The 13,195-nt window shown below is 42.5% G+C and overlaps 3 protein-coding genes across 5 annotated transcripts in view; 1 reads left to right on the top strand and 2 right to left on the bottom strand.

Annotated features, from left to right (window-relative positions):
- Positions 1-4,029, top strand: part of NDUFV1 (NADH:ubiquinone oxidoreductase core subunit V1) — a 587,185-nt gene extending 583,156 nt beyond the window's left edge. For both annotated transcript variants that reach the window (XM_053450577.1, XM_053450578.1), the window contains exons 8-11: positions 385-551; positions 1,527-1,608; positions 1,702-1,847; positions 3,840-4,029. In XM_053450577.1, the coding sequence (XP_053306552.1) occupies positions 385-551; positions 1,527-1,608; positions 1,702-1,847; positions 3,840-3,923 (479 nt within the window). In that variant the 3' untranslated portion in view covers positions 3,924-4,029. The remainder of the gene's footprint in view (positions 1-384; positions 552-1,526; positions 1,609-1,701; positions 1,848-3,839) is intronic.
- Positions 1-13,195, bottom strand: part of LOC128468785 (uncharacterized) — a 131,536-nt gene that overhangs the window by 40,083 nt on the left and 78,258 nt on the right. The window lies entirely within an intron of this gene.
- NUDT8 (nudix hydrolase 8) lies at positions 3,846-11,889 on the bottom strand. 2 transcript variants are annotated; one of them, XM_053450591.1, is made up of 5 exons: positions 11,784-11,889; positions 7,372-7,619; positions 6,780-6,912; positions 6,620-6,697; positions 3,846-4,378 (listed from the first exon to the last, which is right to left on the bottom strand). In XM_053450591.1, the coding sequence occupies exons 1-5, from the start codon at positions 11,853-11,855 to the stop codon at positions 4,157-4,159; spliced, it is 753 nt and encodes a 250-aa protein (XP_053306566.1). In that variant the 5' UTR covers positions 11,856-11,889; the 3' UTR covers positions 3,846-4,156. The 2 variants fall into 2 exon arrangements, with proteins under 2 accessions (XP_053306566.1, XP_053306567.1); XM_053450592.1 differs by lacking the exon at positions 3,846-4,378 and adding an exon at positions 5,227-5,425.

Here is a 13,195-nt window from a genome sequence, read left to right as displayed (position 1 = left end):
TCCTCTTCAACTGGTTCACATGACAAATCACCACAGCAAGCTTATTTTGTGGAAAGAATAAATGTGCAATAAGACATTTTGCTGATATAAGAACGTATGCAGATATCGGGTTTATGGAGGGAGAGAATCATCCATCTTCATGAGCTTTGAATTGCAGCTTAGTATTGGAACCCCGATCAGGTGCACCCAAGGGAGTAATTCAGTCTGCACTAAGCCCGTGAAATGTTTGTGTAGCCCACCAGTCGTTAAACCACAACTCCCTTGGTTTTAGCACAAATGTTTGTTAGGAAGTTGGCTGAGCATCTGTGGTAGAATACGTGGTGGCCTTGTACATTATTGCACTTGGTCATCTGGTAACCATGTGTGCCTGTCTCCTTCATGCAGGTGGAGTCATAGGGGGATGGGATAACCTGCTTGCGATAATCCCAGGAGGCTCATCCACACCCCTCATCCCAAAATCTGTATGTGAGACTGTTCTTATGGACTTTGATGCTCTTGTTCAAGCTCAGACTGGTCTTGGGACAGCAGCCATTATTGTAATGAATAAATCGGTAAGTTCTGTTGTATTTTTAAGGGAATGAAATTCATCGCTGCTTGCTTCCCATTAAGAGTGAAATTCAATATCGTGTGTCTCTGTGCCTACTCTCATTTTGGTTCTCAGTGGACCAAAAGACATTTTGTGGTTGAACACGTTTTAATTAAAGGGGAACCACTGCTTTTGTTTCTCATTGCTTATTTATTTTGTCCCTCATTCTTGTATTTTTCTGTGTGACCCTACAGTAAAGTGTGTTTTTGCCACACTTGTGTCCCTTTTTTTCAACCAGACTTTGGACTTCAAAGGGAGGTACTAGTCTGCCCCAACCAGACCCCCTAATGTGAAGCCCCCTTTTTTCGTAATTGGATGCCATCTGAGAAGCCATTCATATTTAAATTATTGGGTTGTGTTATGTTGCATGTGACTTAATTGCTTATCTTGAGGGCTAGTGTTTTTTTTTTTGTTGTGTTTTTTTTGTAATATGTATTAATGTTTTATTAAAGTGTAAATGTGGTGGGAGTTCCCCTTCGTAGTATTAAACGTATACTTTATGTCTAAACCCCTCCTGTGGGCCAAAGTGCTGAATTCTCTGGGTTAATTTGTGAATCCATCCGTAAGGGGTAAATGCATTGGTAGTGCATATACACACGTGACAGCGGTACCTGACTTCAGAAGGTAGATTCCGGATAAATGAGCTAATAAAACAGAGATTACCGGGAAAAACGTGTGCAATTTGTTTTAACATCTTCTGGATAACAAATAAAAACACATGCTGTAACAAAAATGTTTGGAGTGCTGAGAAACCTGAAAACCATTATGGTGGTCTATCCCTGGAACCAAGCTCAAGTACACCATTTACCTACTTCTCTTATTCTTCTCTTGGGAAGTTCTTACAGTAAATCATTTAGCCGGTTTAGGAACATGCACCAACTGATGTCTGATATGGTTAACTCATACGCTGCTCATTATTTTCTTTTGCATTGTTTTGAAGACCGACATTGTCCGTGCCATTGCTCGTCTTATAGAATTCTACAAGCATGAGAGCTGTGGGCAGTGTACACCATGCAGGGAAGGTAAACCTTTTTTTCCTCTTTGCTGATCTCTTCCAATGTTTCTGTTCAAATTACCTTTTTAATACATCACCATTTTTTCTCTTTGCTATTTAGGTGTTGACTGGATGAACAAAATAATTTGGCGTATGTGTCGTGGGGATGCCCGTGTGGATGAGATTGATATGCTGTGGGAGATAAGCAAACAGATTGAAGGACACACTATCTGTGCTTTGGGCGATGGAGCAGCATGGCCTGTGCAGGTAACATCCTCATGCTTCAGCAATAGTTGTGCATAGAAGCTACATTAACCTCTTTACTGAGACTTCAGCATTTTTACAGTTTCCTTAACCAAGATTATCCTTTTTAATTTTTCATGCACCTACACAAATTATATATTTTTTCAAGGATAGATATAGCTTTCTTTGATACCATTATCCGATGTATAGTCCAGCATTTAGTATGAATAATCCATTAAAATAAAATAATTGGGGAGGGACGGACATTTTTTGTAATGTTTTTTTGGAAGGTATATGGGGCACAAGATGGAACATGCGTGTTGCCTTTTCCAAATTTGAAATTTTATTGAAGCCTTTTGACCAGGGTATTTCACTGGGAGCACTTTAGAGATTTATCATGCAACCAGTTGGTCACCAATCCCTGGCAAAGGAAGCCGTAGCGTAAATGTTTGGTAGGATTGTTTGCACAGACTATATGTAACTCCTGAAAAACACACAAAAATGTTTTCAGGTGCATCCCCAGATTACAGAAATATCCCACTTAGAAATCTGCAGGGCACGCAAAATGACATGCTCATTTTACTACGTAACGACACACAGCATAATGGAGGTAGACACAGAAAATATAGGGTTAAATGATGACACTGTGACGGGATGCTCTGCACCCCGACAGGGTACTCCCGCCAGAACACACTTCCTCCTGCAGGGACACCAGCCAAACCCCTTAAGCGCCAAACAAAACAAGCGTTGTAGAGAGAAGGGTGATGGCGCTTTGGCTAGCCGTAGTTTAGCATATTCAGTGCATGTACTATCCTGGAAAGGACAGTGCGTTATTATAGCAGCCCATCCCAAGCATCAGACAGCACTAATGTTGAGGTGAAAACAGGACTGAGTTTATTTGGAACAAGCGGAGCTGTTTAAACACAGAATCGTAATTGGATTAGGAGGATAATCCCATCACTTTCAGACAGCCCGGCGCCTTCATGCAGTTCTATGGCTAGCACTACCCACCTGACAAAGAGTCACTATTTCGAGGTGATCCTGAGAGAGCAGTGTCAATCCCGGGGTACTAAGGGAGAGCTCATGGTCCGAGGATGTTATATTCCAAAAAGCGAGTTGATCCTATGTTGGGACCCTGAGGAACCGTGTCGGAAACGTCCCCAGGAATAGTCCGCACGGTAGACAAATGAGCTCCCTCTCCGTGCCCACCACGAACACAGTATAATCCCAAGAGATCGACATGTTGGGACAAACGGATGGCCTTAGCGACACGGTTGCAGTTGTCCGGGGGCGGGTATCACCGCGGTTTGTCGCAGCTGTACAGTTCTGGCTAGGGTCCCCATCAGGCGCATTGAGCATTTCTGTGCATATATAGCCCACATGGTTGGCTAGTTCATGGGAGTCTCGTTAGGGCAGACCAGTTTCCCGTTTACCTTGTGCCCCCCAATAAGCATAGGGTGACTTAGACATAAGAGGGGACTGGGCAGGTGGGTGTCTCCCCAGGAATGCATCAGTACCCCCCTCCCAAACATACCCCCATGTGTACTCGGCCTCAGGGGGTGACAGTGACTTACACTATACAAACAGTTTAGATAAAAAAACAATCAGTTATTACAGCATTTTGCCCCTTATGCACCTGGGTGTCACTCCCCCCCGATGCTCCAATTGGGGGACATGACATCACCGGAAGCGCCATTATTTTGGTGGAAGTTCTTGCCAGGTTATGTTCACAGAGATGTGGACAAAGATAGCAGATTAAAGAGAAGGGAGACGATAACGGATAGAAGATGCAGAAGTAGTCGGCAGAGAAACATTTAGAGAGTGTGAGTGAATGTGGGCACCAGGGAACTGGTTACCCGAAAATAAAGGGGCCAAAAACAAACTGAAAATGTGATGTTTGGCACATGTCTGGTATGTAGTAGTATTATCACTGATATGTAGTAGTATTGTTAACTGTGCCCTCCCAAAAAAATCCTGCTGCATACATAGAATAATTTGTTTTGTGTTACTTTTCAGGGTTTGATTCGTCACTTCCGCCCAGAGTTGGAGGAACGGATGAGACAATTCAATGCGGCTAAGAGGGAGCAGGCCAGCAGCTGAGAATATACACGATAATGCTCTTACAATTGACGTTATTTATAAGAATACATAACGCATGACTACCGTGTAGCATCTTGTGTGTTAATAAACCAGAAATTTGCTTTAATCATTTCTGTGAATAAGAAGTTCATTATAAGTGTTTGCAGTTTAAAGGATGCTAATGTTTAAGATTATTCATAGTTCAGAATTGGTAAAGGTTGTAGGTAACGATTAAGCAGTAACATGCATGTTTATTAACGAGTCCGAGATCCATGCAGAACACTGCGATATATGCCTGGAAGCAGCAGTAAGAGTGCAGAGTCTGTCATCATTGCCGTGAGTCCCCAAACCTTGTATCCCAGGAGGCGGAAAACCGGTAATGTGTACGAGTAACGGCCGTGCTGACGGAAGCTTGTGTACCCACGGGCTGCGTCCGTACAAGCAAGAGAAATGGGCAGCGTGAGAAGAGACTCCACCTGGGGAGGAGGGTAATAGTCATTAGCTCTGTTAAATGAACAAATGGTACATGTAAATCTACAGAATCTCAAGGAAGTGAGAAGAGAATTAACATTTCTATATATACTGTATATGAAGCTCCTATCATTGTTATAGTAAGCCAGTTTGAGCATGGCTCTCCTTACCTATATGACAGCTGTTTTACAGTTACTGTTGCCAATGAGATTCACCTCATTTTTAATGCCAGTTTTGAAGGCTGGTGCACAAAATTAATTGTAAAAAAAAAAAAAAAAGTATAAATGTACAGTTGCAGCAAAAAAGTACATGAACCCTTTGGATGTGTTCATCATTAGATCCGACGGTCATGTCACAACAATAGACACAGTCTACTTCGAATAATAATCCATTTACCTAGATTTTCTTGTTTGTATTGAACACACCATGTAAGCATTCCCGGTGCATTTCATATTTTTTATTAGCAATAACCTCCACCAAATGTCTCTAGCAGTTGCACACCTGCATAGCAGGAGGGATTTTGGACTATTGCTCTTTACAAAACCTTCAGCAATATTCTTGCAGCATCTCAGTCGGGTATTTTCTTCTGCTGAAACCTTTCTTGACTACGGTGTATCAGATTATTGTCCTGTGGTATGATCCAACTTCAACTGGCGGACAGCCTCACATTCGTCTGTGAAATGCCTCGATAAACTTCTGTAGATCATAGCAAGCTGTCCAGGCCCTCAAGCAGCAAAGCATCTTCAAACCATTATGTCGCCTCCACCATACTTTACAGCTGGTATTTTGATGTTGGTGGGGGTTTTTTTGTCCATACATAGGATTGTGTGTTCCTTCCAAATTCAAGTTTGCCTTTTTCAGCAGCGCTGTGGAATAGTCGTGCTCTTTTATGAATGTCAGCCATGCAGCAATGGTTTGTTTGGACAGTGGTGGACTCCTCCCTTCATTCCCACGAACGCTGTTTTTCTTTATTGTTTTATGTACGGAAGTCTCCTTCTTGACCTCATTGAGCATCCTGTGCTCCTGTAGTCATCTTTGGACGACGCCTGTTCCTAAGGAAGATTTTTATATATTTTATAAGGCAGTTCTGACTAACATCTCGCCTCATCGATTGGAGTAGACGTTAGCTCATTGCTCACTCCAGTTAACTTTTGGAGAAGTCATTCGCCTTATAATGTTTATATCGGTTGTTCCATAAAGACATGAAAACTAATGGTGTATTATTAGTTTAAGCAGACTGTGTTTGTTGATGTGACTTACCTGAAGATAAGATCAATTTTAATAATCATATATGCAGGAATCCATTTGTTAGATCTAACAGTTCCAGCCTCCCGTGGGCTGCAGAGTTCTCCTTACTTTTTTTTTTTTACTGCAACGTGAATTTAACCTGCCCTGCCACTAGAAATCTTTTGTGCCTCAATGTGAAACTATCAGGGCCGAGTGCCAACAGGAAGAAGAAAAGAAAAACCTACACACAGACCCCGGTGAGGTTTAAACAGGGATGCCTCCTGTGGTGTCCTTGAATGGAAGGACACCGCACTGAAATAAAAGTGCAGCTGTTAGTACCACTCTAGCTCCATGGGGCAGTGCACCGTTGGCATCCACCTAGTGTCACCCCACCCCCACCCCGGTCCCCTCACTACTCAATTTCTAACACCACTGCATGCATTGCAAATTTGGCAGACCATCGTGTTTGGCTGTTTCACTGAAAGGAGTACTAAGAAGATACTGTTTGCTTCAATGATCCGCGTGAATCTTGTAAAGAATCTTGAAAAGAGCTCACTGGCAGTTTCAATTTTCCCCATTCAAGTCCCAGGGGCTACAATGGAATGAAGCTGGGACATGAAGGCCCAACACCACTTGAAAGATACAAGTGGAATATATCTGGAGCACTGATACATCAAACATTATACTTTATACGTATCCTCCATGTGAGCACCATCTGAACAACCAATGGGGCATTATCAATGAGTAGACACACACATATTATTAACTAATATACATCACACAATGACATACCAAAAACCATTATATAAATTAGAACAATTCAGTATGGTCCATATGAAAAAGTTTTGGAAATAATAGTCTAAAGCTAGACCATTTATTGTTTGCTGTATAGGATCTGAAATAAGACAAGACCAACATCTAGAACCTCTACACTGGACGAAGAAGAAGAAGTAAGGCCAGAAAAGAACATAGTTAAGTAACCAAGATAGAACTCTGGGCAACCCAGTTGTTCTACTTACCTCCTTTGGGTTAGGATTTGGTGCCAGATCCTCCAGGGGCCCTATATTGGCCAGTACCGGGACAATTACCATACCAGTCTATAAAAACAAATGTTTAAAAATTGATTTTCAGACAGCATAGAAGACAGAGACAATGCGGTCAAATAGAACAAATGCTTACCCAATCAGTGATGGGCTTCATGGGTCCCCATGCTAAATCTGGACTCAGTGTCACCCCCAGTTCTTCTTGTGCTTCTCTCAGTGCTGTGTGTACAATGTCCCTGTCTGAAGCATCCCGTTTGCCTCCTGGGAAACTTAATTAAAATAAAATCTCAATATAATGAAATTTCATACAAATTGCTATTAATATTAGGCTGAGCTTCAGAAGGATATGAGCCATAATAAAAAAAAGTGATCCTGGAAACATGAAAGAGAGGTTTTACAATACACTTCCTATGTTCATCATGACTGAAAGGGGCCTTGCATTTTGCCCTCCTACCAACGCTTTTGGAGATCCGGATGGGCCTTGATTGGCCATAAAAGACTAATGTTGGATGGGCTTTGTACGCATGGTTTGTATATTGCTCATGTACCTTCTGATATATTGTAGAAGTCTGCTTACTGACTTCTGTAAAACAAAACAAAAATTATATCCCGAGACCATTCCCAATCCATTTTAATTTGTCTCTTGACCTTCCTCCAATTAATTTATACATCCTCTTTGCCTTCACATTAAGCCCTCAAATCCACAAAATAGGTTTCCTTTAACTTACCTGACATCTCCCTTATGTCTCCCCCGTAGCTGGGAGGACCGTAAAGTATAAAGGAACGATGGAACCCCTTTTAAGCTGCATAAGGTAACCAAAACACCCGCGGATGCTACTTTGGGTACTGTTGTCCTACTTAGGGTTTCTCGGCATCGCTGCTCTGTCTCATGAGAAAAGTCATAATTGGGCAAGTAAGAAAAACCCCTTGCTTGGTTCGGCTGGAAGTGACTGAGTTTTGCTGAAGAATAGATTCTCTGTAATGAAATAAATGTATTGAATTGTAATGTGATAGGGAGGATTGAAAAAAAACAGTATGAAAAAATAAATGGAAAACATAAGAGGAACATCTTTGGTGTCTCTTTTAACTAAACTTGTTAGGTGTGAATGAGAACAGTTTTGTGTGAGGTAAACATGTCATTAAAACCAGTATTTCATATGAATCCATCCATCTTTTGCTCTAACACATCCATTGTTCTCAAAGTACATTCCATAGGCAAATGTACAGTCAGTGCAATAATGTAAGGATCAGTATGCAAGCATGCCTAAAACCCATATGAGCATTTGGTATTAATATAAATTAAGGACGTCAGGAAATTGTTGGCAAAGGGACAGTTGCCCCATGGCTGTTTTTATTTAAGGATTGTGGCTAAACATTTCTCTGTCTCTGTGACAGAATGACCTGTCATACAGGGCTGCAAGGTACTCAAAGATGGCTCCAGCCTGGCTGCCAAACAGGCAAGAACATTGTGTAAACTAATCCCATTAACAGGATGGCTGCCAGGGGGGGATTCAGCAGCTACAGGGGATTAAAGGTTGGGTTGTCTACATGTACCTGTTTATGAATGTTAATTTATGTTAATGAAGTTTTGTGGATATATGAGTCTATGTTTTACAACAATAAACTTTGTTAATTCCTGCTGTACTCAATTCAAGGTAGTTGTGTGTCTACTTATTGGGTACACATAGCAGGGTTCCAATGTGCGCATGCTGGCTGGTGCTGGAAGTGATTCCGGGGACAACAGGAGGATACATCTGGGTGATCTCTGGGAGTTACTACAGCTCTCTTGGTGAACCCGTTACAGTCACTTTTACTTGCATTTCCACATCTAGACAGGTTACAGTCTTGTTACTTGCTCCTGGGGCTGAATGCTGACAGCACTCATATATACAGTATGTATATGTATGTATGCAGACAAGCAGATTAGTTACAATTTTGGTTACTTTCGCATCTTTTTGTATTCATCTCCTCTTTTCTATTTTCGTCCGCATCTCCCCGGACATAACCTGGCGCAAACCTCGATGGAAGGACGCCACCAAATGCGTTATGATTTTGGCAGAAGTTCACCTTAGGGCAAAATGGTGGCACTTTGGGTGACATCCGCTCACCCAATTGAAAGATTAGACAGAACTTAGGGTGGTGCTTCTAGTGACTTCCTCTTGCCCAATCTGCAAATCGGGTGGGAGAAAGTTCATTTTAGGACACCACAATTTCACTCCAGGTTATGTCCGACCCTCCAATGAGGTGAGAGGACATCACAGAAAGCACCACAATTTTCCTCTAAGATGAACTTTCGCCAAAATCCTGGTGCATTTAATAACGTTCTCCCATCCATGGAAGATCAGGATAGGGGACGTCGGTGGAAGTTTGCGCCAGATTATGTCCGCGGAGATGCAGAAGTGGTCAGCAGAGGTAGGGAAACATTTAGAGACTGTGAGAGTGAATATAGCACAAGACAGGCACATCAGGATGGTGTAAAATTCCATAATAAGCCTAAAGACACAAACACATATGCCTGCAAGTATGCCATCTCTGCAGCACCTAGTTTTGAGGACTACAAGTTTTATCAGTATTGTGGCTGAAGGTGAAGCACATCTCCAAAAGATTTCAGTCAGTAGCATGTTCCAACCATCCCGGAAGCAGCATCACTGGAAAAAGACCCAGCTGATAGAACAGTATCCCTGTTTAGCTGTTCCAGTGGACAATGTAATCTGCTGCCAGAACACCATATTCCAGCTGTTCCAGCAGCAAGAACACTACTCCTGAAATGTATTCTAGGTGTTCCGGTGGACAATGTTCCTGCTGCCAGAACACCATGTATGGAGCGTTTCAGCTTTTGCAGCAGTTAAAACATATTCCTGGTTTGTGTTCCAATTCCAGTGTATTGCAGCTGTTATGACAGCTCGATCACTGTCTGTAGCATATTCCAGCTGTTCCTGCAGCCAGAACACTACTCCTGAAATGTATTCTAGGTGTTCCAGTGGACAACGTTCCTGCGGCCAGAACACCATGTATGGAGCGTTTCAGCTTTTGCAGCAGCTGGAACATATTCCTGGATTGAGTTCCAGTTTTCCCAACAATTAGAATACTATGCCTGCAGCGTGTTCCAGCTGTTCGATGCTGGAGTGTGCTCTATCTGGCAGCTGCAACACTGTCCTGCTGGTGTACACCAGCTGTTATGTCACCTGGAACATAGCCTCCATAGTGAAAATGGGCTGGTTACAGGGGAGATTTTGGATCTCATCACCCTCATCAGTGCCCTCGTTTTGCAGCAGGTGGACCACTACAACCCTTTACCCGCCACCTAGGCCAGATACTTCCCTGCCCCACAGGCCCAGTTGTCACGAAACAGGTCTGATCTTAGTGTTGTCCCCGGTGACTCTCCCACCGTCCTGATTTGCAGTCAATGGGAATCAAGGGCTGGTTAGGGAGACCTTTTGAACTGCTGAATTAATAAAGGTCTGAAATATCGTAGCTTCCACATACAAGGTGGTTGTTTGGTAAGGTGGGCTGGTGGCCATGCTGTGCTCTAGCAATACCCCAACAGAGCTGTCTATTTTTGGGTGTTAAAACTAATCAACTCATTTGGCCTCCAGTATCATCTATATGCAGATGATACCCAAATCTACCTGTCTTCTCCTGATCTCTCTCCATCTCTCATGTCCCGTGTTACCAATTGCTTGTCTGCTATTTCTTCATGGATGTCACAACGCTACCTGAAACTTAATCTTTCTAAAACTGAACTCATTATCTTCCCTCCCTCCATCTCCACTACCTGAATTCTCTATCACCATTAACAACACGACTATCTCTCCTACTAACCAGGCCCAATGCCTTGGGGTCATCCTTGACTCAAACCTCTCCTTCATCCCTCACATTCGGTCCCTGGCAAGATCCTGCCGCCTGCACCTAAAAAACATCTCTCGTATCCGCCTATTCCTCACCCAAGAATCCACAAAAACTCTTGTTCATTCACTTATCATTTCCCGTCTTGACTACTGCAACACTTTTCTGGTTGGCATTCCACTGTCTTGACTCTCTCCTCTGCAGTCTATCCTAAATGCCGCTGCTAGGTTTATCTTCCTTGCATGCCACTCCTCTTCTGCTTCCCCACTCTGTGAAACCATCCACTGGCTCCCAATTACCTTTAGAATTAAATTTAAAATCCTGGTACTGACATATAAGGCCCTCCATAACACTTTTCCTCCGTACATTTCTGACCTCATTAGCAAATACTCCCCTACTTGATCCCTACGTTCTTCCCATGGGCTAAGGCTCTCCTCCTCACTTTTCACCTCTTCCTTTACCCGTCTACAAGATTTCACTCGAGCTGCCCCATATCTCTGGAATCTATGCCCAAGGAAACTTCAGCATTCACCCTCCCTCCATCTAAAAACCCACTTCTTCAGAGAAGCTGCACCATCTTAGCTGCTAGAACTTCCTTATCACTGATACAACCACCACACTACCTCTCACCCTTTCTCTGTGCCTTATGTTTGTCACCCCATTGCCTCAAGATTGTAAGCTTGTGAGCAGGGCTCTCTCCACCTAATGTATCGGTTTGTCTTAGTCTATCAATTCTCGTCTTGTCATATCCCTTGAATTTATGTATTGTATTAAGCGCTGCGTAAACTGTTGGCGCTATATAAATAAAAGATAATAATAATAATAAATAAAAACACGGTAATATGTAGTTTTTGGTGCCACTCATTTTAATGCAGTTAATACAAAAAAAGTGTTATTTTTTTTTTTACATTAAAAATAAATAAATGTGTCCTTTACTTTGTTTACTTCGCTTCGGCATTTTAACACTAAGGAAAACCAGCTCAGAAAAACTCCTGCCGGCTTCTAAAGACTAAGTCCCGCCCCTCCCACGTAGCCCCTCCCCCAATTCAAGGGTGAAATATCAATACTTAGACATTAAAATATAACGATATGCTTAAATGGTTAATTTAATATTCAGCTCAGCGTTACCTTTAATTACATCCGCTAAACATAAAGTGTTCAGTAAGATAAAGTAACTAAGGGTTCCGAGGCACGTCATAATCTGTGACAGGTCGTTGCATTTTTGAGTTTTAAAACGATTAGTCAGCCATAGTAAAGGCTATATAAACGCTTTAAACGTGCCGCAAAATCTAACCTTCACACGTGCTGCTGATCTTTGACATACAGGTTCGAGAAGAATGAAGACTTTCGTCGTATTGACCGACATAGTGAAAAACGTACCGCATTCACCTTTCTAAAGCAAGTCTTAATGCAAACATTTGCCCTGCCCGCTTCAAAGATGGCGCCGCCCATGGAGTCCAATGAACGGACAGCGCTTTCCTGTTGCCGTGATGGCGACAAAAGACCTTAAACGCAGCGTAAAGCTTTATTCAGTGCGAAGACACATCACAATCTGTGACAGGTCGTTGCATTTTGGGTTTTAAAACCATTAGTACACAAATAAGAATACAATGAACCAGAAATAGGCACAATGCCCATAAAATGATTAGTAAAGATCGTTTGCACTTATATTCCAATAGATGATGCAACAATCTTTCATAAAGAGGAACATGAATGAACCCACACTGTATATGCTCTGGAAACTTTATAATTTCATAGTTTGCTTCCACCAGTCACTTTTCTGTCATATAGTGGAGATGTCTGTCAATCCTGAGCATTGGAGCCTGTGAGCAGATGGCTCTGAAGTGCAAAGCTAAGACTGCGGCAGATGGCCATTGGCAATCATAGTCTCAAAAGTCTAGTTGTCCTGTGCAGGCCTGGTAGTATTCAACTGTTCCTGCACAGAGACCACCACCTGGCCCGGTACCCACAACCATAACATCCCCCCTATATGGCTGAGGTCCTGGAGCTCCAGGCCATGCACAAATGTTTCTGCCAGGAGCACCAACCTGCCTTTGGAGTTGCTTTTCTACATTGACAGATATCCGGGGGGGGGGTGCACATCTTTTGCTCCTGACATACTACAAGGTGGCATGTAATGTAAATGCATCGTAGCAGGGTGTAATCAAGGTGGATGACAGTTGAATTGTCTACCTATCATCAACTATCCAGAACCAATTGTCTTTTCCAGCATTGCCTCGTCTCCATAGCCTATGGTCAACTACAAATATACAGAACAATTTTGGGGACAAGGGTGGCCCCCCTCTATAAAAATCCTTAGTTTCTTCTAATCACACAAAAACTTTATGGCGGTGTAACCAGACTCCTTTATATGTTTCTCTGTGATAAGCCTACCGGTCACAAGTATCTTACAGACAATCCCCATATACTTGCAATGGCATAATTACAATATAGACATGTCTTTCTTTTGAAAATGTTTTTCTCTCTTCCCAGAAACATTAAGTGACATTAAAAAAACAAGCATTGCTTGTCAGACATGAGTGAGGCAAACAGAAAGTATTTTCTGTATTTTTCCCAAGGGTGATGTTAGGGCACTTCTGGCCAGCCCTAAAGTTTCTGGCATCATATGTCGCTTTGGTGCCCACTTCTGCATGTTCTTGTGTGTTAACTTAGAAAAGGACATCGTGGATAAGGTAAGGGCGACCT

This window comes from Spea bombifrons, chromosome 11, assembly GCF_027358695.1.
Source record: "Spea bombifrons isolate aSpeBom1 chromosome 11, aSpeBom1.2.pri, whole genome shotgun sequence".
NCBI lineage: Eukaryota > Metazoa > Chordata > Amphibia > Anura > Pelobatidae > Spea > Spea bombifrons.
The sequence above is the reverse complement of the archived record's forward strand: the minus strand, read 5'-3'. Positions and strand labels throughout refer to the sequence as shown.